Source organism: Nematolebias whitei, chromosome 1, assembly GCF_014905685.2.
Source record: "Nematolebias whitei isolate Nwh7 chromosome 1, NemWhi1, whole genome shotgun sequence".
NCBI classification, from domain to species: domain Eukaryota; kingdom Metazoa; phylum Chordata; class Actinopteri; order Cyprinodontiformes; family Rivulidae; genus Nematolebias; species Nematolebias whitei.
This window is the reverse complement of record NC_056498.1, coordinates 36085917-36113522: the sequence shown is the minus strand read 5'-3', so window position 1 is coordinate 36113522 and position 27606 is coordinate 36085917. Positions and strand designations below refer to the sequence as shown.

Genomic DNA, 27606 nt, shown 5'->3' with positions numbered 1-27606 from the left:
TGTTTAATGATGGACGATTTCTTTTCACAAAGATGGCCTCCTTTACTCCTCTCTCAAACCATCGTTCCTCTCTGTCCAGGATGTGAACATCTTCATCCCTGAAAGCGTGACCGCTGGCCTGGAGATGAGTGTAGACCGCAGAATCCTGGCCTGATGATGTTGATCTTCTGTGCTGGGCCATCCTTTTGGCCAGTGGCTGTTTAGTTTCCCCGATGTAAGACTGATCACAGCCCTCCTGACACTGAACAGCATACACAACATTACTCTGTTTGTGACGGGGGACTGGATCTTTGGGATGAACCAGTCTTTGCCGTAATGTATTTTGGGGTTTAAAAGCCACTGGGACGTTATGTTTAGAAAATAAACGTCTCAGTTTCTCTGATACTCCCTCAACATACGGAATGACCACTGGTCTGGGTCTGGGTTCCTCCTTTTCACCTGTTGGCTGACTGGAGTCCTGTTTGGGTTTCTTCTCTGCTTTCAGGAAGGCCCAGTTAGGATATCCACATTGCTCTAGAGCCTGTCTTGTGTGGGATTTTTCCTTCTGCCTGCCTCCTGAGTTAGTGGGGACGCTGTCTGCTCTGTGATACAGAGTCCTGATGACTCCTAACTTGTGCTCCAAAGGGTGATGGGAGTCAAACTGCAAATACTGGTCCCACCCACACAGACCAGTTTGTTGTTTGAATGTCCAGAGGACCAGACTTAACTTTTTTTTAGATTTTTCTACCTTGATTATTGAGCAAGCATCAGGATACGTCATAAACATTCAGACTATCATGAAACAATAAAACCAGAGACAGGCTAAGTGAGATACAAGCTGCTCTGTGCACCAGGACAGAAGTGGAAAGATGGCGTAAAGACTCGCCTTTCCTCCAAAACTCCCCAGATACCAATCTGATGGAGCCATCACCCAACCCACTAAGACCCCACAAGACTTCAATGTTCCAAATATTATTGTTCTGGTAACAAACACCGACTGTGTGGACGCAGCACACTTCATACAACACAATTTTATTGATAATAAATTAACTGCTTCACTCTTGTTGTTTTAATGTGTTTAAATCGTTCCTTGTTATAAATGTTCTGCATTTAAATCGTGTTGCCTTTTGGGTTTAATTTATATGTTAGTAAATTTGAGCCTGTTTTGCGTCATTCTTGCTCAGGTTACCGTGGTGACGAGTCAGCCGGGACGTGGCGTTGTCCATCAGCTGGAAACCGGGCTCAAGGATTTTGACCTGGTGTCACTGAGGCGACTCCTGGTTGTTCAGATCCTTGGTGCAGGGGACTGGGGCCAGGACCCTCACCCCTCTGAAGATGCACAGACCGAAGGTACAGGTTTACCGCATTTACACAGAATTAAAACATATACAGAGCCACATAAATTTGTAAATATTGTAAGTACAAATGTTCTAAATTCTGGGTAACGTATCACTTTCCTAATCATCTTCCCGCTCTTTAATGATTGATGGTTGTACTGGGTACTTTGCTATAATTTGAACATTTGACAGTCCTCTATCAGGATTAATTTTATAATCATATGCAATAATTAAGTGAAGCTACAAGGAGCAGAGGTCACAAAGGTGCAGGACTTCAAGGACTTGTGGTCAACTGTCCAGGAAAATGGGGAGTGTGGTAAAGAGGTGAAGAAGGGAATCCAGGCAGGATGGAGTGGATGGAGAAAAGTTTCAGGAGTGATTTGGGACAAAACAGTGGCAGCAAAGGTCAAAGGAAGAGTTTGCTAGACAGTAGTGAGACCAGCTATATTGTGTTGTTTAGAGACGGGGCGCTTACAAAAAGACAGGAGACAAAACAGGAAGTGGCAGAAATGAAGGTGTTGAGGTTCTCCTTAGGAGAGACAAGGATGGATAAGATTAGGAATGAGATCATCAGAGGTACAGCACAGGTTGAACAACTAGGAGATAAAGTTAGAGAGGCCACACTGAGATGAGATGGTTTGGACATGTCCAGAGGAGGGACAGTGGGTATACTGGTAGAAGGATGTTAGGAATGCAGCTGCCAGGAGAAAGATGAAGAGGAAGGCCAAAGAGGAGATACAGTTGTCCTTCGTTTATCGCTGGGGATCCGTACCCTGAAGACTCGCGATAAGTGACAAACCGCGAAGTAGGAATAGTAGTACAAGTAGTAAGTAGTAGTTTATTTTAGTATATATATAGAGAGAGATGTATTAAGGTGTTTTAAACCCTTCCCACACTCTTGCAATATTCTAAACAATGTTTCTAAACGCTCTAAAAGAGCACAGCATGTCATGATGTCCCTCTCTGGGCCTCCGCTGCTCTCAGCCGTCTGCGAGCGCTCTTGGCCACGCCCACTTCTCCGCTCTGCATGCCGATCAGCTGACCTCAGCTGTTCAGCTGCAGGAGGAAGTTTATCCTGCAGTAAGGGCTGCACAGAGGCGCCGGAGGAAGCTTCGTGCGACTCGTCCATCAATCAGCCAATTGTGTGTCATGTCCAATCTTATTCTGAAAAACCGCGATAGAGGGAATTCCGCGAAGTAGCGAGGGACTACTGTATATGGATGCAGTTAGAGAGGACATGGAGGTAGTTGGAGTGAGGACAGAGTGAGATGGAGGAGGGTAACTTGAACAGAAGGGAGAAAAATCACGTGTAAGAAATATTTCACTGCGATGGGAAATATAATTTCTGTTCTGCTATCAGTGGAGGAAACAACTCAGCTAGTTTTATGGAACTAGCACACTAATGCTGTTAGCTTTTCTTGTCTGACACACTTGTCAGTTATATAACACTGCCTGTAAACGTTCTGTCCTCGTCTCCTCTCCACTGTTTTTACATAACGTCTAAGGAAAGTGGTGTTCCTTTGTACCAGTTTTGACCAATGCATGTTGGCTGCCATAGTTAAAGTTGAAGCATCAAAACAAAGCTTGTTGAAATTGCAGTGCATGTTGTGTGTGTATGTAATGACCATGATGGAGCATTTATGTGAAACTCTTCACTTATCATAAAGAGTGTTCCTGCAGGAGCAGGCTAAATTAAAATGGGCCTGTATTTATTGGGTTTCTAGACCATAATAAGAGACGCTTGTTGCAGTTTCAACCATGTACGGGAAAAAAACTAAATGTTTTTGTAACATGCGTGTTCTGTCAGATCTTTACTCTGTCGGTTTTATTACAGTGATTAAAACTGATCGACTCTACAACCTTTTATCTGGAATTTGGAGCGTTATTATCACACAAGCTTGTTCATACTTCATCATCTGCTCAGATCCTATGCCAGCTGTACTCTGTTGCTTTTACAGATATGATGGAAGTGTTTAGATCTACTCTGTATCAAGATTCCCACTAATCAATTGATGTAATTTCAACGAGTTGACGTATAACTTGATTTTTTTGAAGACACAGCTGAAAATGAGCAAAAATGCCAGACAACTCGAAGCAGGATTTTAAGTCTGATTTAGCTGATATGTGTCGATATTGTGGTTCAGACATGGTGTCAAAAAGACTCATTTATGTTTAGTTGAGAGCAAAACAAGGAGACAACAGTGATAAATATGAACATTTACATTGTGTATTTACATATTATTGGTATTGTACTGGCAGATGAAAAAATAAAATGACATATTGTCATTTCACGTGTGTCTTGTGGCCACAGGACACGTCTGGAATCATGAAGGAAGAAGCAGAATTTGTAAAAGAAACATGTCTTTCTGCACACATTTCCACCTCCTCCCTCTACCAAGAAATTAGTTTTGATTTAGACGTTCTGCAAGCAATTATGAGATAAGCAACGATCCAGAATATAAGTCAAAGCAAAGGAACATGGTGTGCCTGCAGAAACGGCTCTCTGGAGTCATATCCCCCTCCCATCACTCTAATCGGATGGGAATGGCAGTTCAGAATTAGTTTAGAGGAAGTTGCTGCCTCGGCTCATCCAGTGGGTCCTTGGCGAGTCGGAGCAGTAGCTTTGAACCACAGCCACAGTATGATAAAACCAGCAGAAAGTGTGCTGGACTTGCTTTATAGAACTGAAGTGATGGGTGTCAAGCTCATGGAAAAAAGCCATTAGACATCTACTGAAGCTTCACTTTAAAAGGATTTTAAACTAAATGTCTGAATAATTTAAATAACATTGTTTTCCACATTCATGGAGATGCTGGGGATTGAACCCAGGACCTTGTACATGCGAAGCACACGCTCTACCACTGAGCTACATCCCCCTCTTGTGAAAGAATTGGAGTTCTGGGATATTCTGAGAGGGATCAGACGTTTCACCGATGGAAAACTCATGACGGTTGTTGATCATCACAGGAGAGGACATCCCATCACAAACAGCCTGTGGTCAGAACGTGCAGTGCTCAGAGGGAGACTGAAAGAATCAAAGAGCTAGCATCAAACTGTTTGAACTTTATGTTAAATGTTAGTTGGCAAGGTTTCGGTGTTCTGGATAGATAACTCCACGTGATGTTTGGTTAAACTTTGCACTGGCAAGAAAAAAAAACAGGATATGATGATTTGGACTTGTTTTGCACCTAAAGTACTTCTGCAGCTTGAGTTGAGTGGTGTTTCAGTAGTAGAAGTAAAAGTAAAGTCTTGTGAAATCCAGTGAAGTTCTTCTGTTTTAATACACCTTTTCATTTAAAAGCTTGTTTATTTTGTCATTCATCCTCTTAGTTTAGTTTAGTTTCTTCTTAACTAAAAGACGTGGATGCAGTGTTGACTCTGGAAAAACTCTTGAATTTATTTTGGCTCTGTTTCTGGGTGTGAGAGCGAGAAGGAGAGGAATGAAAGCGTTCCATCAAGTGCAGAATATCTCAGGAAGTGGGTGGAGTAACGTTACTTTCTCTTCTACAAAAGTGAAACCTGCAAAGGCCAACTTTGTTGTTTTAGTCACGATTTTATGTCGTGGTTGAGACAGGGTTTAGAAACCTGTTTAGAACAAACACGAGCAGGATGTATTAAATCATAAAATGACGCTACTTTGTTTTGTTTCCTTTCTGCAGTTTCTGACTTTCTAAGAGTCACAACTGAATTGTTGAGCCAAATATAAATATAACATGAGACAAGCTAAAGCTAAGTGGGGAAAAGAGGCATAAAAATGCTCTTGTGTCTTAAAACCAACACTTTAGTAAGCAGTGGATTCTTGTCAAACCTTCACTAAAGATATTCCTGAATACTGCAGCTCTGTTATGTAATTGTACTGTTAAATATATGAGAGACGACACAGAAATGGGTCACACAGAGGGAGCAGCGGACGGAAATACGGTTATGGTACCGGTGGTTTTGTGGATTCCTTTAGAATGTGAACGTTTCTGGCTGAAACACTCAACAAACTGCCCCACCCTGTGTGAAGAGCTCCTCTGAGATTTTCACAGTTCTGGTAATTTCAGTGGCTTAAAGTCGAGTCAAATTATTTATAAAGCACATTTAAAAACAGCAAACCAAAGTGTTGTGCAACAATAGTTATATAAAAAAGAAACACAACGGTTAAAAACAAGTTAAAACTAGATTAAGAAAGTATCACCAAGAGAAATAAACGGTGATTCTTGTACCACTAAAGTAAAGCCCGACCGATATATCGGTAGGACAGATATTTTAGGCCGATATACATGTTTGGGGACCTATCGTATCGGTGATAATTGTCCCGTTATGCGCCGATATAAATACTTCTAATTTTTGCTCCTAAAATGCTGGGAACCAGCCATAATTGTACAATGTATCCAGCAGAGGGCGCTGGCCATTCACTTAAGTTTCACTTTCACATTCGGCACAGCCGAAGGCGCAATACTGTGTAGCATATTTGTCTGAACAGAGCATGACAAATTAATTTTAACTGATCTGTAAATTTTAAAAAAATCAACAATAATAAATGCTCTTCAGTCCTCCAACCCACTTCTCATTAGCTACGTAGCTTTAAAGTTCCTCTCACTGTTTACTTAGATTCTTGGGGGTGAACAAAGCTAAAAAACATTTCAGCCATTTTATCAGTTATCGGCATTAGCATTAGCCCCCCTCCCAATATCTGTATCGGTGATAGCCAAAATTCCATGCCGGTCAGGCTCTAATTGAAACACTCACACTGGGTTAAATATCAATGAAACTTTACGTGTTTTTAAAATAAATTAACAACAGGAAGTGAAGAAGCCTGTCTAATATTAGAAGGCAACTTGTTCCAGAACTTGGGAGCCCCTCTCCTCTCCCATCGAAGCTTCAGACTAGTTTCTGGGACAACCACAAGCTACTGATCAGATAATCACAGGGCTCATGAAGGAACGAACGGTCGAAGCATTTCAGAGAGATACAACAGGGCAGAACCATTTAAAAATGTATAAATTAGCATGAAAATTGTACAACCAATTCTGCGACACACAGGGAGCCAGTGGAGCGAGGACAGGACAGGTGAAATAGGTGTTCCAAATAAGAGACAAGCAGCAGCATTTTAAACAAGATGAAGGCAGGAAACATCTCCGTTTCATGCAAGGGAAAGCAATTTCAAAATAAAATCAAGTCAAACTCAATGTTTCTCTATTCAAAATGCATGAAACGATATTCTACATGGCTCAGTACAGATCATGAGCTAGTTGGTAAGGACAAATTTAAAAACTTATCAAAAGCATTTCCTTTAATTATGTCAGAAAAAATGTATTTGGAGATTCAAACTTTCCACAGATTTATATCAAAGATGGATTTCTGCTGTTATCAGTGATACAAATTAGATCAGAACTTGATGGAAATGGAAGGATTTATGGTGTATGACGTGGAAACACCACAAGATAAGCACTTGGTGAGTTCCTGTGAAGAGTTTAGTTCTGATTGCCCTCCTATTGTGTCTTATAAAGCCATTACTCACAAAAATGCTCACGCTTCAATGAAGGAATCATGAGAGGAGAGAGGAGACATATTTAAAAATATCTAGTTAGTCTTTAATATAAAAGTAGATGAATATGTTCCTGTCTTTTCAAAACCACTCATTATCCAAAGTGTTTACACATTCTGTGGCGCAGTAAATTACACATTGAGGATGTGTAAATGAGAAGGAAAGAGCAGATAATAAGATGGGTCATTCTGATTAATCATAAACTTTGCATGCATGAGGAAATTCCTGGAAACCTTCCAATTGAGGCAGTACATTCCTCACCCCAGAGCAGATAAATATGAGCTCTCCTTCGCTTCCTTCCTTTTATTGTTGTTGTGAATTTCTAGGAGAGAAGACGCGATACAGCTGACTCTAGTCAATCTTTGAACTTCGGTGTTATTTTCTTGACATAGCTCACTGTTGTTCATCTTCTTCACGCCAGCTGAGTGCATCAAAACAGAATCACTCCTTTGTTTTGTGACTGAGAGGATTTTTTGGAAGTAATTATCAGAACTGGGGGTTTAGACAAACACAAACATAGTGAGGAGCATCAAAAGTGGTCATTTATTTTGTCTCCACTCAGACTGTTTTGATGCTATTCATGGTGGTTATTCCCAGCAGTGACCTATAAAGCTAATAAAGTTACCAAAGGTTGAAAGATTTTATAACTTTGGATGGAGATGCTGGGGATTGAACCCAGGACCTCATGCATGCGAAGCATGCGCTCTACCACTGAGCTACATCCCCTCCTGTTTCATCAAATTCCATGTGTGTCTTTTTTCTTGGCTCAAATGGACGCAGACGAGTCAAACTTTATTTTTATTATAGTGAACCCCACAAAGTCCGTCGTGGTTCAGAGTTCACAGATTTTTCCTTGGAAACTATAATAATGGTTTGTGGAAACAGCAACTATCCTCAACGTTTTTTTTTCCTTTTTTTATTCTGTGGCAATATATAATTTTCCACACAAGGAGCTATAAATCCTCTGCTTTGCTGTGCAGTCGTTATCTTTGTTAAATAGCTTCATTGTACAGCTATTCATCGTATCCGCGCCCATCACCACCTGCAATCTTTCTTTTCAACTTGCACTCACTGAGCAGCACAATGGATGAGCTAAAGTTATTGGTGGAGAAAACAGAGATGCGAACCGCATCTTCGAGCTATCTGGCAAAGCGAAAGGTAGATTTATCTTTCTTTTCATTAGCAATGTGCTGATGTACTGCTGTACTGATGTGACAGTGATCCCGTAACGCTGTTTTCCCAACCCGGAAGCCCTTTTACGCCCCCTGTGAGTTCACATCATTTATCTTGGTTAACGCGTATATTCCTCCAAGTGCTGACGTGCAGAGAGCGCAACTGAAGCGCCAGATCCTGAGTGTGGAGCGTACAACCCAGACTCCTTAGTTAATGTACTCAGCAATTTATTCAAACTGTAAAAGGTTTGCAAGCTCAATTATCCAGGTAGATAACAACAAAAAAGACATGATTTAACCTGTTTTGTTGGTATCTATCTGGATGATTGAGCTTACAAACATTTTTTCTGAACCATTTTGGCCTTGGTTGTCCTCAGGCTGTTCTGTGAGTAGCAAGTTGGCCATCTGGCTTAAAACGTTTGCTTGTTATACATGATGATTGATTGTTTTGGTCGGGTGTGCCCTGTTTGCAAGTGTTAAAAGCCTGCTTCTGAGGTTCCAACAAGAGGTTGGCTTCAAACACACCAATGAAGGCTAGCTATGAGACAGCTCTGGTTGGCAGGCCGTAGACTGATGAAGTCTTCTGGATGGGAAACGAAACGTTTCTCACTTAAAGAAACTGTTCCAGATGACACGATTTACTTTTTTTTTTATTCAAATTGTAATTTAAATGTCTGTGTAACAAGAGAACACCAAAGTAAATTATTTGTATGTAGAAGTATTTGGCAATAAACAGTTAAATGTCCAAAACTTGTGGTTTTCATGATTTGTGGGTGCTTCAAGAACATACCATTGCAAATTTTGGGGGTCTACTGAATACAGAAGAGTTCATCAACACATCAACCGTCCATCCTCCTACCATGCTCTGATTTAAGAACTTTAAAACAAAAGAAAGGCTTACAGTAGTCTTTAACAACAGATGCACTTTAGTAATAGATCCCAAGAGTAGATATAAAATATGAAAATCTAATCAAAGTCTACTCATTTAAAAGGATAAATCTAACTATAGACAATACATAAAATAATCCACTTAAAACGTCAAACTTTCAGTGTACTGTTTTGCACTATTAGCGTATTTCTTAGTTTAGCGTTTTTCTTAGTGTATATCTTAGATCCTTATTACTGTTTCTTTTACAATTTATATTTTTGCTGTTGTTTGATGTAACTGGGACCCTGTGTACACAATTTCGTTTCACCTCATGTACCACATGTGATGTGAATGACAGTAAAGAATCTTGAACCTTGGAAAGTGTCTCTGCCTTCTGCTGTTGTTCAAAATTGGAGAAACGTGATCTCGTTTACAAAAACTGCCATATTGTACTTTTGTAACCAGAGTCTGTGCATTAGGGGTTTCAGGTCACCTCACTCACTCACCTGCACACAATCTTTACATCACACCTTGATGTCACATGACATACTTTTTTCCTCTTCTTTCGGCTGCTCTCGAGTGTGAAGCAGCTGTGATGAGAATCAGCACCTCCAAATCTGAGGCTATGGACCTCAGCTGGAAAAGGGTGGACTGCTCTCTTCAGGTCCAGGGTGAGGTTCTGCCTCAAGTGGAGGAGTTCAAGTATCTCAGGGTTTTGTTCACGAGTCAGGGAAGAATGGAGCGTGAGATTGGCAGACAGATTGGTGCAGCGTCTGCAGTATTGTGGACTCTGTACCGGTCCGTTGTGGTGAAGAGAGAGCTGAACTGTAAGGCAAAAAAATCTCTGTTTAACGGTCGATCTATGTTCCTACACTCACCTATGGTCACGAGCTCTGGGTGGTGACCGAAAAGAACAAGATCGTGGATACAGGTGATTGAAATGAGTTTCTTCTGCAGGGTAGCTGGACTCTCCCTTAGAGATAGGCTGAGAAGTTCAGTTGTCAGGAGAAACTCAGAGTTGAACCGCTGCTCCTCCACATCGAGAGGAGCCAGTTGAGGTGGTTTGGACATCTGATAAGGATGCTCCCATGGTGCCTCCCTAGGGAGGTGCTTCGGGGCATGTTCGACTGGGAGGAGACACCGGGGAAGACCCAGGACACGCTGGAGAGACTATGTCTCTCTTTTGGCCTGGGAACGCCTTGGAGTCCTCCCAGAAAAGCTGGAAGAGTTGGCTGTGGAAAGAGATGTCTGGACCTCCCTGCTCAAGCTGCTGCACCACGACCTGACTTTAGAACAAGCACAAGATGGATGGATGGATGGATGGATGGATGGATGGATGGATGGATGGATGGATGGATGGATGGATGGATGGATGGATGGATGGATGGATGGATGGATGGATCTTTCAACTGAACCCCACTTTAAAATGGAATTTCTCTTTAATGCCTTTAAAGTGCTTACTCAAAATAAATCATAAAACTGGATCCATTTGACAAACCAACAAAAAGTAAACGTGTATATTTGCCTGATCACTTAATTTTGTGTATTTTTGCGTAGTTCTACTGGTTGTTTTCAGCCCATATTTTCTGACTTCGTAAGCATATGGTTGAGCTTGTGCATTTATTTGTGTCTAACCGTCTTATAGAAATTCACGAGTCTCAACGCTTCTTTTAAAGCCTTTTCAAACCATTCACCAAATTTGTTTCCTCATCATACTCTGACAAACACTTATTCAAATGACGTTAGTCTTTTTCACATTACTTGTCAGCTTTGTCAAGTCCTCTATTTCATTTAAATACCAACTCTGTCAAAACATTCATTTCGCCCACATATTTATATCTAATCCAAGTTAAAAACAGCATTTGTTCTATTCAAGCACCATCCGAAGAAGGTTTATTTATACAGATGCTGTATTATCCTATTCACTGGTGGATCCTCCACGAATGCAGCCGTCATTCCCTCATGAATAGGTTTCTTACTGTGCTTTTCTCCTTCAGCCTGAAGGTAAACACTTTTGTCCTCTTATACATGCGTACAGAAACACTCAGAGAATGGTTCGCAAATATGTTTGACCACGAAGGTTTTGGTGCTGCCTCAGAGTCAGTACCTGTTGTCAGGATTATCTCTTTACTGGTATTTTATTTTATTTTTTACCTTTGAAGTCAGTGTAATTTGCAAAAAGCAGTCAAGTCAACTTTATTTATAGAGCCCATTTAAAACAGAACCTGTTATCAAAGTGCTTAAATTAAATTCAACATATAGACTTAAATATAATTTTTAGAAAAAATAAAATGCATGTTGCTGGCTGCCTTGCATGCAAAAGTTTTAAACAAATACATTACATGAGTTTTTAACACTCTATGTGATGGGGTGACTCTCGGCTACTACCACACCAAATTATATGTCAATATTTATAAAACTGATCGAGTTGTAGCCATTTCTGGGTTCACTAAGATCGATTAGCTGTGTTGGCAATCTTGAATTGGGTTGACTCCAACAATTGTAGCGGTACATCCAATGATAACTTCATTAAAATCTGTTCAACGTGTATTTTTTCAAGATAAACACACATAATCATAATCTCACATAGCCCTAAACGCAAAATGGACTCACAGTTTATGATAACTATAACATACGCCCCTCACACTGACACATTAACACGTTAACTACAACTAAAATCTTTTAATTACTTTATTTACAGATATTTATAAACCTGTTTCCAGCAGCATTTAACACATTGTCTCTTTGCAATTTGGTCCCAAGACATGAAAATAAGAGGTGTTTGAATGAATCACATCTGTAATATCAGTATGTGTAAGCTGAAGATATGAGCCCATACTCATGATTAGAGAACATTTTTAGATCCATTTCACTAATTTGTGCTTCCTCATTTCCTTCTTCCTTCTGTCCTTCATCAGCTGATTAACTCAGGAATTGATCTCACTGTTGATGCTTATCTGTCAGACGAATGCAGCTGTAAAAATATGAGCGAGATGCAGCTGTATTACATTTAACAGATTTTACTCAGGGATTATGACTCCAAAGCAATGATGGTTCCGTTGTTTTAATAACTCGTCTCAACCAATACACCCATACAAACTGACGTAGAGACTGCAACGTGAAAACTGGGATCAAGAACGTGTACAGTTTCATAACAGAACAGTCGTTTAAATATTTTTTTATTTGGCAACAAAGTTAAATGATTTTAAACTTTCATTGAGAGATGCTGGGGACTGAACACTGGACCTCATACATGCGGAGCAAGCACTCTGCCACTTAGCTAATTCCCCTTTTGTATTGGATGTCAGTGTTTCCCCTAGTTTACTTGCCTTAGCAGGACTCATCTTCCGTGATTTTTGTCGACGGGGTGGTGGAGACGGAGACACATCTGTGTTGCGAGCTGTTTGTGCCGATGGTTTTTGAGCTGGGCGGTGGGGTGACGCATCTCATCATGAGGGAAACTGATCGCTACCTCTGATTTTTAGCTAGTGCATCTGTGTTGCGTGCTACTAGCTAAGTCAGTGCCGACAGTTCTCAATGGGGTGCGGGAGTATGGAGCAGTTCGGTAGGCAGGGCGCTCGGTTTTATTGACAGGGTAGGGTGCCCTGCTTGTCTTATCGTAGGGGGAACACTGAAGGTTACGCCATGTTTTGTTGTGTTTTTATCTCACATAGACGCTGCTAAGACACAAGTATTGTTGCTTTGGATTTTACAGAAAGATTTAGGAAAGGGGTTAGCATGGTGGCTCATTTGGAAGAGCTGTTACCTCTCAGCGAGGTTGCTGAATCAAATCCCAGCTGGGGGCCTTTCTGGGTGGAGTTTGCATGTTCTCTCCGTGCATGCGTGGGTTTTCTCCGGGTGCTCCAGTTTCCTCCCTCAGACCAAAACCCTGCATGTTAGGCTGACTGGTAAACTGTCCCTAGGTGTGAGTGAGAGAGTGAATGGTTGTTTGTCTCGTGTGTCCCTATGATGGACTTGAGACCTGTCCAGAGTGTCCCTCACCTGTCACACAGTGACTGCTGGATATGGGCACCCATGACCCCCACAACCTGGAAAGAAAGAAGCCGTTACAGATAATGGATGGATGGTTTAGGAAAGCACATTTTACTACATGGCTTTGTTTTTATTATCATTTTTATATTTTCAACTTTGATCTTGGGAATTCCAACTTCCGAGTTAAAAATGAACGCATCATTACATCCAGTGTGCGGGTCCTGATCATGAACAATTTGTTATTCAGAATTACTATAATTCCTTGTTTCTTCTCACTGAGAGGCAGCAGCTCTACCAGTTGCTTCACCGTGCTTCCCAGCTGCCACCATATTTTTGAAAAAACTTTGTCGAAGATGTATGACTTTGGTAAAAAAAAAAAAAAAAAACAACATCAACAGCCTGTTGCAGGACGTTTCTGCATTCAGTTTGGCTACGAATATTTGGACGAGCAGTGTAAGTCCATTATCTATTATTAGTTTAACTGCACAGTGGATTATTGAAGATTTAACTCCAGAGAGCCGTGTTACAGGCAAAGCAGCTTCGGGGTTCACACACTAGCAGCACTATAGCAGGTGTGTTTGATGAAATGCTTCAGACACAGAATATTCCCAAAAGTTCTGTTCATGTTGTTCTCAGAGACAATGCTAAAAACACGATAAAGGCGCTGAGTGATGTTGGCCTCTCCAGCCTCCCATGTGTCGCTCACACTGGCTGGCTGTTAATTAGAATCAAAATAATTTTTATTATCATTGTACCAAAATACAGTGAAATTGTGTTTGTACAGTCGTCCGAAAGACGGGCAGAGTGCACGTTGCTGCTACCACTGGAGCGCGGCCCCTTAGCCTTTGTCAGATACTTTTTTAGATAGAAAAGGGGGGAAAATCCATGAGGATAGGAAAGTGGTATTACAAAAAAAAAAAGATCTCTTCACACCTTGTCCCATCAGGACTTGATTTAAGACATCAAAAAACTCTACCAATAAACACATTTATAAACACATTACATATACATTTGACAACAAGACGGTGAGATTTGTTAATGAAGCACTTCCAGATAGATCATAGTCCTGATAAGATGTTGGTCAGCTGGCACAGTTCTGATAAGCCTTCACAGAAGTTCTCGGGGTGGTGTTCTGATAGACGAAGCGTTTCCTTAGTTTATGCATATCCCAGGCGAAATTTGATAAGTCGGCCTGTTTTTGAGGCCAACCGGGGAAGTCAAATTCAGATAAGTCATAATAGTTTATTTTTTTCCAGGCAGACTGTTTTTTTCTTGTCAGCTTTGAGTCCTGCTGGTACTTTCAAGATCCAAAATGGCCATATTAGTGGGCATTCCACTGGTCCATGCTTACGAGCCCCCTCCAAGGCCGTCTCCAACATGCCGGCGAGTCCCAAAAGCCACAGGTGGTCTGCGATTCTCACAAATTGCTTCCATCTTACAGTTTATCTCGTAAATCAGCTGATTTTGAGTACTCGAAGCATGAACCAAACATTCACACAGACTGCAGTTTTGCCACTGCCGAAACTGCTGCCGCAGTCTTCTTTAATAGCCGATAACATAGGAATCTGCCGATGCCAGAAAGCAGAAACCCTTCTATCATGAATCCAATTATATAAATGTTTTTGGCGTCCTCTTGAGACAAAACGTAAAGACACATCAGCTCCCAGACTCCCCACGGATCCATGACGTATCCTGCCGCCAAAAATCAAAATCGAATTGGATCACCAGACACTGAGAGATTCACACCTCTAGCTCTAAGGAGTCATCTTGTTCTAAATAAAAGAAATGTGTTTTGAAGTCATTATGAAATGTTTATGTTCTAACTCAGTAAGTACTTGGTATCAGTACTCGGTATCAGTGAGTACACAAACTGAAGTACTCGTACTCGGTTTTATAAAAACTGGTATTGGGCCACTCCTAGATGAAATGCATTAAATGAAATATTTAGCAAGTTAAAACAACAATAAACAGTGGGGTGAATCTGTTTTCAGTTTAAACATACATCTGGTTACAACTCAGTTAACTGGACTTTGTACTGTAGACCCCTTTATCATTGTGACTGACATTTTAAACAATTAGAGCTTTTATTTACAAGTGGGGTTTTTTGCCTCTTTCAGACCACTTACACCATTTCCACACCCCACACAGTGGCACTTGGAGCAGCACACATCCCACAAATCCACTCTGAGTTGGAAGAATTACGACTGTGAAATGTTTCCTCTGTTGGAAGGAGGTCTATAATCCTTTGTCCCACAGCCAAGATACACGAAATAGAAAGCCAACTCCTTATCCTGAGGGTTTATTTTGTCGTTTTTGCTCTGCGTTACAATAATTATGTGAATCATTATCGATCCATGAAGTCTCCAACTCTTCTCAGTTTCCTTACTGTCCTCTAGTAAGAAATAGAACACAAACCTTTGTGTCTTTTGGCAAAATTAGTGCTTAGGAATGTGGTTGTGCTAGCTGTGGTTTCCTCGGTGGTGAAGTTAGAAACATCAGAAGCATGCTTGGAATTCAGCCGAGGCACAAATGTGTGTTCAATATCCAACAATTGGCACCTACTATCAAGACAGTGTAGTCAACTCCATCAGATTCTCCATTTATGCACCTAAATTCACATGCAGATAAAAATCTCATGGCTGTCCTGAGGTGAGTCCTGAGACTCCATGTGTCTGTGGAGTTTCTTCCATGTAGAGATATGGACTCCCCAGGAGGAGCTGGATAATGTTGCTGGGGAGAAGAATGTCTGGGTTTCCTCCTAGGGCTGCTGGATGAGTGGGTGGCTGGAATATTCTGACAAAGACAGTTGACTCATTAGTCCCAAAAATGACTAGTTTAAAAAGATCACATTTTCTTTAACTCAGCTGTCATCAAACTAAATAAATAAAGCCTTGGTCAGTAGCGCAACCAAGCACCCAGCCATCACTTGGAGTGATGAAATTTAAGGAAACATGCTTGAAGTTTGTCAAACAGCATTTTAAAGAACACAGAGAGGAGGATAAAAAAAACCTTTCTGATCTGCTGAAACGTGATACCAAAACACAAACTTATCATATCTTTTTTCAATGGCAACAATAGAACAATACAATTTTACTTTGACATAGAAGTTATGTTAGTTCACAATATAACATAAAGCCACTTTCACATTAAAGGCTTGCAGTTTGGATGACACTCATACTTTCTAGTATGTATCATCACTCTGCCTTTTTCTATCTTTAAAATTTGTGAATGACCTCTTTTGTTATATGAACACATAAAATTATCACATATGGTCAAAAAGGTACCAATGATAAATGATCCACATTTGACCAGGGCCTTTTTAATCTTACCTAGGTTTCATAAAGCACTTTAGAATGTGTTTCATTTACTCATATACAGTAACACTTTCTATTACATAATTGCACCATTTTTCTCTACCAAACACTGACAGACATTTAGACAAGAGTTTCTTGACCTGGGGTGCCTTGGCATGCTGCAAGAGCGGGTTTTGATCTCTCGCTTCCTATAGCTGACTGTCGTAAAATAGCTTAAAAAAATTTAAAACAAATTGCAAAATGCCACCACCATGAATCTATGAAGAGAAAATTCATAGTTTTGTTAACAGTCAACATATCTACTCTGATCAACAAAGGGAGAGACTTTGACACCAGGAAGGTCATGAACTTGCACATAGGTTTGTACATCTATAGCCAGTTTTCCATATTTGTTGGGGACCTAATTCCCATGACATTGGTTCCACATGGACATGCTGGGGATTGAACCCATGATTGCATGGCAACAAAGCATACACTCTACCAGCAAGCCACACCACCTCTTGTTAAATAGATTGTTATTATAAACTAAAACACCACTCCACTTTAGCACACAGAAAACCCTTTTAAATTGGAATCCCTAGGTGTGAGTGAGAGTGTGATTGGTTGTTTGTCTCATTTCTCTCTATGTGACTCTGTCCCTGATCCCTGATGGACTTGCACCCTGTCCAGGGTGTACCCTAGCCTTACACAGTGACTGCTGGACTTGGGAAAAATTATTTCCGGAAAGGAAGAAGTTGGTAAAGACATTGGATAGATGGCTGGATTGGACTTGCACCACTGAATACTTCTCATTTCTCAACTTTAACGTCAGTTGAGGTTGGTTAGAAAAAGATGGTTTCAAACTGGCATCATAATGCACGACCTGCACAAAACGATGAAAGTAAAGCATTGTTAGCTCAAGATTTCTGAGCCTTTACTCTGAAGTTACTATACTGAGGAGAAAATTACTGTTGTATATTCTCATAAATGGGGGCTTCACTGCTGTGAGGATTTGAAGAACAATACATCCAATTTCGTTACCTGTTTCTCCTTTCCAGGCCGCGCGGGCATGTGCCTATCTCCATCAGTCATTGTGCAATAGGCTGGGGACATTCTGGAAAGGTCTCCAGTCCATCACAGGGACACATAGAGACAAGCGAGACAACCGACCATAACTCGCACTTAGGCCTGTTGCGATAAACAGTAAATCAATTAATCACATGATAAATGAAAATTATCTACCTCATTTTCATTTGTCGACTTTATCGTTCCTTCGTGTCTCTCTTTCTACAGAAGACACTGGATGACAAAAGGCTCAACTCCGGTGCTCTTCATTGACCCCTCCCTTTCTCTTTTCTCTTTAAAATCCGTTGTAGCCATCCAAAATCGTATCTTTGGATTGTTAAAAGCAGCTAAGCTGAGAAGCTAAGCTACGAGCTAACTAACAGGCCGGCCTCGGGAAAAAAAACCTCCGTCTTGTCGAAGCTCCAAAATTCACGGTTGAAACCCGTGCCTTCGTGCAAAAAGTTGTTTTTCTCTGCAAAAAGAAGCCGAGAACTTGTTAAATGATTTTTTATTAAAAGCTTTGTGTGAAAAATGCTATGCTAAAGAGCTCAAATCACACCAAGCATCCACCATTTTGAGAACCGAAAAAAGGAAAGAGAGACAGCCCATGTCACATCAAGGGGCCTCCCTCCCATTTTTCTTAAAGAGACACACTCCGTCCTTCAGTTCAAACAGTCTTGTACTGCCATCTGGTGATCAATAAAGGTACTACACGCAAATGAAACTAACCATCATTTCTTTTTAAATTTGACAATAATTACTAATTATTGTCTAATGTCAAACAATATTATCGTTTATCGCAATAATTTCTGAGACAATCGCACAGCAAAATTTGTGATCATGACAGGCCTACTATGACTCACCTAGGGACAATTTAGAGTTACCAGTCAGCCTAACATGCATGTTTTTGGTCTGTGGGAGTTAACTGGAGCACCCAAAGAAAACTCATACTTGCACTCGGAGAACATGTAAACTCCACCCAGAAAGGTTCTGTGCTGGTAGGTAATCCTGCAACTTTCTCTTTGAGAAGTGACAGCTCTGATTTGAAGAACCGCCGAGTTTAAAATATGCTAATTTGTTTGACATCTATCCATTAAAGACGAGGTACATTTTAGGCAGCTTTAAAAAACATTTTTTCCCTTTGCTTCTCTACAAGAAAACACTTCTGCCTTTCAACAAAGTCCATGCTCAATAATCCAGGCATACAATCCAACATTTTTCAGTCAGGTCTTCTGGACAAAATAAAAGAAACTGTCCAGATGACCTGACTGAAAAATGTTGGATTTTATACCTGGATTATTGAGCATGGACTTTGTTGTTTTCAACCAGTTTGACACGACTGTCAACAAGGAAGAGGGCCGGCAATGGAGGAGGGGGCGTGACAAAGAGAGCATCTTAGCACCAACAGAACTGGTTTGTTCCACTTTGGAGTAAGCTGTTGGGGGAAGAATCAGTTTTGTTGTGTGTTTCCTTGACTGATGAAGCCTTCTGGATGGAAGGTGAAATGTTTCAGCGCCAAAAAAAAAAAGAAACTGTCCAGATGACCTGACTGAAAAATGTTGGACTTCTGCCTTTCATTCATTCAAAAGATCTGCTCAGTCCATAACTCTTTTGTCTTACATGAACTTTCATTATGCGAGGTGTTGATTAGCACCATTCCTCGATTTTTCTGTAACTGGTTGTGTGGCTCATCAACTTTCCACTTTTCAGCCAGACGTTTCCCTCCCAGCTGCTGCTACAACCACACACCTGCAGGTTCCGCCTCCCTCCGTCTCTCCCCGTTAGTTTTCCATCGCAGTCAGCGAGTTCAGTTTAGTGTGTGGTTGCACAGACGTGCTCAGAGGAAAACCTCACCCAGACCTACTGATACACACACTTATCCACATCTACTGCTAAACATCTGCAGCTCTTGCAGATAAGTTTGGCTCCAGTTCAGGGAGAATCTTTTTTTTCTCTCTCCCTCTCTCTTTCCGTGTCCTTAATTGAATTACTTGTTGCGTGCAGATGCACTCAGTGTCAAGGTTAGGCTGTTCACACCTCTGCATTAACAGCACAGCAGGTGGCCACACAGATGGAGACAAGCATCTCAGTTCACACCCAAAGATGGATCATTTTCATCGCTCGCCGAAGCTGTTTGCGCTGCATCATCCGCACACACATGCACACAAAACCCACACAGATTTCTTTCTCCAACCTGTAGCAGTGCCTTTGTTGTTTATAATCTTTTTATTTAACGCTCCAAATTTACAATACAGCTCAAGATAACAGAAGTCTTTAAACATGGACAGATGTGTTCACATCTGTTGTGTATGGCAGATACACACCTTCACTTTATTTTATTCTTCATATGAAGCCCTGAACAGCAGATGTTCGGTCAAGAGAAGAGACAAAAGAGACAAAATAACTAAGAAAAGGTTTCTAATTTTATTGAGACCTTTTGTCCTTCATCCAAAGGACTTCATCAGTCTGAGGAGCCACAAACAAGCTGTGCCCCACAAGCAGCACACTCCCATAGTGGACCAACCAGTTTGCTGGTGATAAGATGGTTTCTGGTGGCCGCTCTCTCCCCCGTCGGCCTGACTGAACATTGTTGGATTTTTTTTTTTAACCTGGATTATTGAGCATGAACCTTGATCATCTTTCTGTGTGAACGTTTTTGAAGCATCCCCTCTGTTGTGATCCTCTTTTCTTCCGTACGTTTTTCAGCGCGTTTCTCGTCCCGCAGTTTTCATCTACTTCAACAAATCATAAATGAGAACGTTTGTCTCTTTCAGGACAATCTTGCTATGACTTTTGATATTGGTGCAGCTTTAGCTTTTTGAAATATTTAGCCTTTTCTGCCATTTTTTTTTCATAGAAAATGAATTGAGCTCATTTTACATCCTTCAAATCTTTAGCTGTTTCCAACCTTTTACTGCTCCTTTCACATTTTGTTCTGTTTCAGCGTCTCTCAGCTCCTTTGTGCAAATTTAAACATTTTTTTCAGCTAATTTCGGATGTTTTGTGCTCCTTTCAGCTTTATTCTGCTAACTAGAGCTTCTTCTAACTTCTTTCTGCTGATTTCAGCTTCTTATACTCCTTTCAAATTATGTCTGCAAGTTTCAGCTGTTTTATGCTAATTTTAGCATTTTCAGCTAATTCCACATTTTTTGCACTCATTTCAACTTTTTTCAGCCTAATTCAGCAAAAATGTGCTCTCTCCACCTCCTTCTGGTAATTTAAGCTTCTTTCTGATATTTTTAGCTGCTTTTCAGCTGTTTATTTACTAATTTAAGCTTTTCTCAGATAACTTGCACATTTTGTGCTCATTTCTGCTTCTTTCAGCCTAATTAGGCAAACATGTTATTTCTGATTTCTTCTTCTAATTTAAGCTTGTTCTACATTTTCAGCTACCTTTTTAGCATTTTTTAGCTAATTGCAGCTGTTTTCACATAATTTCAAGTTTTTATGGAAATTTTTTGCTACTTTTAACCTAATTAACTTCTTCCTGCTAATTATAGCTTGTTATGCCCCTTTCAGCTTTTTTCTGCGGGTTTCAGCTTTGTCTGCTATTTCAGCTACTTTTTAGCTGTTTTATATTAATTTTAGCCTTTTCAGGGTTTTTTAGCTCATTTCAGCTCTTTCCACTTCCTTCTGTTAGTTTAAGCTTCTTTCTGCCTTTTCAGCTACTTTTCAGCAGTTTTTTTTGTTGTTGCTAATTTCAGCCTTTTTTTAGCTAAATTCCTAATTTCTGCTTATTATACCACATTCTGCAAAAATATGTTCTTTCTGCGTTCTTTTGCTAATTAAGACTTGTTATTTCATTTCAGCTATAATTGAGCATGTTTTTTGCTAATTTCAGCTGTTTTTCAGCAAGTTCTTCAGCATTAAGCATTCACACTGCATTTTTGCAGGAAATGCATTATCTCTAGTTTATTTAATTTAACTTAAGTTCAAAACAACTTTATTTTGTCTTCCTCTTTATCTGAGTGTACACATATAGACTTTGTCCTATTTTTACTTACTTGCCAGTTTTTGCTGCTTCATCTTTTATTTACCAACATCCATGTACAATAATTTCTTATTTGTCCAAACCTTTGAGGCTTTTGCAATCTCTCTGTCTTACTTACAGGCTTTCCCTTCTGCCTTCTTGGTTTGAACTATCACATATATTTATAGTTATTATCGAAGCAAAGAAAGTGACAAAAATCTGGACGTTTTTAGCTTTTTATTATTAAACACAGATGCTGTCTTCGACTTCTTAAACTCTACTTTCAAAGAAATTAGACAACTATTTTCTCTCATTTACTTTGGTCTGGGTTCTCCCTCTGTAGCCCTCGCTCTGCTTTCATCTGCCTCCTTCAGACCCACTTGAGCTACTTTCCTCTGACCCCTTGTCTTTTTTCAAAGTGCTTCAAAGAAGTCAGACAGCTGCCGTCTTTACTGGTCTGTGTCCTTCTGTTCCATCAAATCATCCTTTTTCTGCTTGAAAAGAGAGAGTTGAGCTCAAGTCACTGCCTGGGGCTTTTAATCCACTGGATGTGCTCGCTGTAGGATGACAAACAATATCAAAGTAACTCATTAATCCTTTTCTGATGTTTCATAGAAAAATGTGTTCACTGGGGTGAGTTTCCATTTATTTTTCTTAGACGTGCTTCAGCTTCAATCCTAAAAATTCTCTATTAAACCTTGTAGCTCCTCGTTTTATTTATCATCTTTTTCTGATGAGAAAACATAGACATCATGGAAGTCATCACACCTGATGATTAGATTGACAAACATGAATAATCTGGCTTTTTTAGGCTACAATATAATAATTCTTCAGTTAAAACATTTCCTCAGCTTATTCTTCTAAAAACATTTGTAATTAACCATATATCTGTAACGTTTAGTCGTGTTTTTGTGGATTTAAAAGGTAGTGGTGACTCTAGAGTACACATGGGCAATGTATGGCCCGAGGGCCAAAAGTGGCCCTTAGGCAATCTCCATTGGGCCCCAAATATCGTTGAACAGCAAACATTACAATAGGTTGAAGAAAACCTGCATTTTATTAATGAAATTTAAGGAAGTCTGAATCAAATGTTTTTCTTAAAGCGACACGCTGCTCAACTATCCATCCTTTGGTTCAAACCGTCTTATACTGCCATCAGGTGGTCAACAAAGGTACTACACTCCAAACAAACAATGTTTCTTCTACAATATGACAATTAGTTATTGTTAAATTTCAAACAATATTATCATTTATTGCAATAATTTCTGAGACAATTTAATCGCTCAGCAAAATTTGTTATCGTGACAGGCCTACATGCATGCTAACTATATTAAAATAATAATAATTAAAAAATGCTAGAAATGTCTTCCAGGTTAAAGAATCTTTTCCCAATCACTCTGAGGTCCTTTGATTTATTTACGGTAATTTCTGGACTAGAGTATAAGCTGCGCACACTAAATAAAAAATAAGAATATAAAATATTGTACATATAAAATCTGCGCTTGTGCATAAGCTGCGGGTGTTCGTGTTGTAACACGAGTGGCAGCAGCTACTGAGATGTGCAGCCCTTATTGTAGATCAAGACTGAACCACCAGATGGCGCTTTATAGACTTTTTTTACTGTTCGACACACAGACAGAGTGAACCCCACACGGCTTCATGACAACTACCTTCCTCACTCATGGTTACTCTACTGAATGGCCCAACACAAACTAACACATAATGAACGTATAAACTAGGCTAACAAGAACAGACTAATCGCCAAAAGAACAATGCTAAACAGCTAACCGAAATGATTAACAATGAACGTAAATTTTACCCACAATCCCTCCCTGAGGCTATGTGACTGACAGTCAACCACAGCAGAATGCTACAATACGTACCGGTAACATACATAAGTACATATCGTAAATGTTTTTTTCTGAACAGTGCCGGTAACATGGCTGGTTAACAATAAATACAGTAGCCTACCAGGAAGTCATTGAGCACTATCTTCAAGCTGCCCTCCTGCTCCGCAGAGCAACTTGCAAATCCTGCAAATACGAAGGGGGTTTCACCCCCTCCTCATTTCCTTGGTTCAACTGTGACCTGTTCAGTCATTTCATTGGTCACATTTTTTTAAACCCTTATTTATACCGGTAGTCTCATTGAGTCACGAGGACCCACCCCCCAAGAGAGACATGTATTGGGCAGCTATGTGAGCACCCGGGTGTGATGAAGCTAAATGTTTTTGGTGGCAGGAAGCTCATTATCCCGTCAAAAAAATAAATAAATCATAAATTAGCCGTAGCAGCTGAAATTACGGTACCCGTTTGAATGGCTTAATTTAGAGATGCTACTTATATTTACATTTATTGGTACTGGTATCGGTACTCGGCATGGGCAAGTATTCACTGTAAGTACTTGTACTTGATTTGAAAAAAATGTATTGGTGCACCGCTGCTTATTGTTATTGTACATATGAATATTTGTCATAGATTACAAAAAACAAGAAGTTAGCACAAGAAATGTGACAAAATGCTGTTGCATGCACTTTGTCAGACGAAGCTGTATCCCTCTGCACTAAAGTTATCTCTACAAGATGTCTTGTTCTGTAGCTCTACAATCAGATAAAACACTGTTCCTTCCTTTTAATCCCTTTTAAGTGTTTGTCTGCTTTAATTTTCACTATGACCACACGGCTGATACAGAAGGAACTCCAGGGTAATTGGGTCACACAGCCTCTGTTTCATAGCAGAGGATCAATGTCCTGTTTGTAATCGCCCCAAACGACACCAGAGGACTAATTCGTCCTCAGCGATCACACAGAGACGCTGACAGGCGAGGACAGAGCGTGTGCTGTCAGCGTCTTTAGACCAGGATGAGGTTGATGTCAGAGGGAAGTTCCAAAGACAAGAATGCAGCAACGCTTCCTTCGTGTTCATAAGCACTTTATAAAGTTTACATCGGAGGAAAATTAGTTTGACGCAAGAACAAGAACACACTTACTTGCAGGATTGGGCAAGTTATTGTTGAAAACACATATAATATATAAAAAATGTTGTCATCAATGATTTCTTTCAACTATAGTCCTTGTTGTGGCAACAAATTGCCAGTATATTGGATTATGTGGTGACAATATGTCGTCAGCGTGTTGAAGCTCCACATCAAACCGGCTGAGTTGAGTTCTCCTCCACACCCCGATGCTTCGCCACCGGACAGGTGTTGTAACAAATATTGCTCGGGCGCCGCGGGAGCGCACACAGCCTGTTAGTCTTGTCATTTCTGCTGCGTTAGTTCTTAAAGTCAAACAATATTAAAACTTAGATATGAATATTTGCATGTCCAAGACTATAGCAAAGGTGTTTCTCCATTTAACTTTTACTTTTTCTTAAAAAAACTCACTTCTTTCTGTGAAAGTATCAGCTTTACTTGTTTGTAGCTTGTCACAAATATTAGCATTTTTCAAAATTACATGGGATTATGGCAAATTTAACAATGTTTTTTTCCCATTTGAATATGCTAAGCCATACTGCGAGATGATTATACTGTGATCAACGTGATGCATTTAATCATCCAAATAATTTATGCTTTTGCATTAATTCTGTTGATTTTGTTTGTCTCATTTATATGTATCGTTGCCAATCATTAAGTTATTTAATCTTCAAGCTCTTGAGGCCACATAAAAGTTCATAAGTTGTTATTTTCAAATATAACAACCCTCATTATTGTCTTTATATAACTTGGTTATAATTAGAAGGGTGACATTTTAAAAGCTAACCAGAAGTAGTCAAAATATCTTAAAATAACCATCTTTATTTGCCAAATGGACAGATTTCTGCCTTAAAATTACTATTTTCTCATTACTGAGGAAGAAGCCACGATCCATCGATCATTCTCCATCCTGCCATCACTCATGAACAAGACCCAGTTACCTGACCCCCACCCCCCCCCCCCCCCCCACCCCCCGCCCATAGGGGGCACTCCAACCTTTTTTAATTGAGAAAATCCAGTCAGAACTAAACTCCTTTTCTCCGGACGGAGGTTTCAAACAGCTGGCTGGTAAAATGGTCATTTACTGAACCCGACTTCTAAAGGTCTAATCTATAACAAGACTAAAGTGGATGAAGTTAACTATTTTAAACAACCTAAATATGCAAATGCGTTTACAGTAGTCCCTCATTTATCACAGGGGATCCGTATCCTGAAGCCCCGTGATAAGAGAAAAACTGCAAAGTAGGAATAGTAGTACAAGTTGTAAGTAGTACTTTATATATATATATATACAGGTATACGTTTTAAAACCTTCCCACACTCTTGCAATATTCTAAACAATGTTTCTAAACTCTAAACGCTCTAAGAGAGCACAGAATGTCATGATTTCAGCTCTCTGCCTCCGGCTGCTCTCTGCCACCTTGGCCACGCCCACTTCTCCGCAGCTGTGGGCTGCACACAGACCTGTGCACCTAGGGACTCCTGCACAGTATTCAGAAAATATTCATATTTTCTTGACAAATATTCATTTGCAATATGCAAATGCAAATAACCTATTTAAAACAATTCTAAACTATTTTATTTTTATATACTGTTTGAGATTGTTAATTATTTTTATCTATCCATCCATTATCTTTTACTCGGTTTTTCATTTTTTTTGGGTCATGGGGGGTCACTGGGAGAAAACCAATGCATGCAGGGAGAGAACAAACTCCACCCAGAAAGGCCCTTGGACTGGGATTTGAACTGCTGACCTTCTCACTGAGAGGCAACAGCTCTACCAACTGCACCACCGTGCTGCTTCATTATCATCGTTATTATTTTTTTTAGCTAAGATGAGATCCCAAAGCTGGTGTGGATTAGCAAATGACTTCAAGAAGCTTTCACCAGGATTCCAACCATTACTGAGTACACAGTCCTTATCAGCAGACGCTTATCTCAGAGTGAAAACAGAACCGAAGAGGAAAGCTCTGCTTCCTCTCCTTGTACAGCATTAGTGCCGTTACTTAAAACACGTAAGCTAATGTTAAAATGGTCACGAGGATAAAACGCTGTTCTTAGTGCACAGATAAAAGGAAGCATTACTGGATCAGAGCGAGTGCAGGCTGGGAGGAAGAGCAGTATCTCTTAAAGAGAACTACTAATGTAGTTTTCTCTCTCTGCTTAGAAATCTATACAGCAGAAGTAAATGCCTTTTGAATCCTGAACAAAAACAAAGATGCACCAAATGTATTTGGGGGGTTTTGAATGAAGGATGATCACAGGCTGACCTGTTTCTATGAATAAAAATAGAAAAAATATTTAATCTTCTTCTCTTTGTTGGGCCCTGTTAGGCTCTATGTAAGCTCTTCTGTTTTTCTATTAAGGGATCCAACTTTCCAGCAGATAAAATTGCTCGTCAGCCAATGTTTATGTAGAAAGTTTGGATCTTTTTAAGTGGGACTCTGTGGTCAGTCAGTGTCTTACCTGCAGCAGACAGCAGTCAGATTGAAATCAGTCTCCAAGTAACCTAAACTAATCAAAGTCCATGCTCAATAATCCAGGTAGAAAATCCAACAAAGTTCAGTCAGGTCATCTGGATGGTTTCTTTTTTTTTTGTCGAGATGCTTCATCCTTCTTCCAAAGGACTTCATCAGTCCAAGGAGCCACAACAAACTCAGTCCCAAAACCAGCACACTCACATAGTGGGCCAACTAGTTTTCTGGCTATGGCTGCCTCAGAGGGAGAGGGTGGGCCCCAGAAACCATCTTATCACCAGCAAACAGGTTGGTCCACTATGTGAGTGTGCTGCTTGTGGGACTGACTTTGTTGTGGCTCCTCGGACTGATGAAGTCCTTTGGATGAAAGACAAAACGTCTCCAAAAAAGAAAATAAACTGTCCAGGTGACCTGATTGAACTTTGTCGAACCTAAACTAATCTAAGACACATTTAATACACCAATGAAGGATTAACCAAAACATCAAAACTGACAAAAAGGCTAAACCTTAACAGGTCTGGCTGTTGTCTGCTGCAGGTAAGACACTGATTTCCTGCTACTTGGTGCCAAACATCAGATACTTGTATAAAGTTTCACAGTCTGCTTCTGTAGAAAAGCACGCCGTTGAAAAAGTAAAGCCAAAATGTTGGGCAGAAATTAGTTTCATCATTTTGTGTTTTAATACGTGACGTTTTTTTAACGTATTTAAATATTATTTAATAAAACTGCGAGGCTGTGACATAAAGATGAAATTTTAATGAGATTCGACCGCCGCCCTGCCTTGCTAACCTCAGCAAGCATGTCACGGTTTCACCGAGGACATCCTACTGAGACGCAGGAGCAGCATTAGACTTGTAGATCAGAAAGGGGGGGGCTCACTTTCTGTGGCTCATAATTTAATGGATTCCTGATCTCTACCAGCGCAGGAAGAACAAAAACAGTAAGG

General features: G+C 40.2%; 1 protein-coding gene and 2 non-coding genes across 3 annotated transcripts in view; 1 reads left to right on the top strand and 2 right to left on the bottom strand.

Annotated features, from left to right (window-relative positions):
* LOC119409907 (meiosis 1 associated protein) overlaps positions 1 to 27606 on the top strand; it is a 57286-nt gene that overhangs the window by 9493 nt on the left and 20187 nt on the right. The window contains exon 3 of the mRNA XM_037676848.1: positions 1164 to 1335. Coding sequence (XP_037532776.1) covers positions 1164 to 1335 — 172 coding nt within the window. The remainder of the gene's footprint in view (positions 1 to 1163; positions 1336 to 27606) is intronic.
* Positions 4121 to 4192, bottom strand: trnaa-cgc. Its single transcript has one exon. It is a non-coding gene; the product is annotated as a tRNA-Ala (tRNA).
* trnaa-cgc lies at positions 7504 to 7575 on the bottom strand. Its single transcript has one exon. It is a non-coding gene; the product is annotated as a tRNA-Ala (tRNA).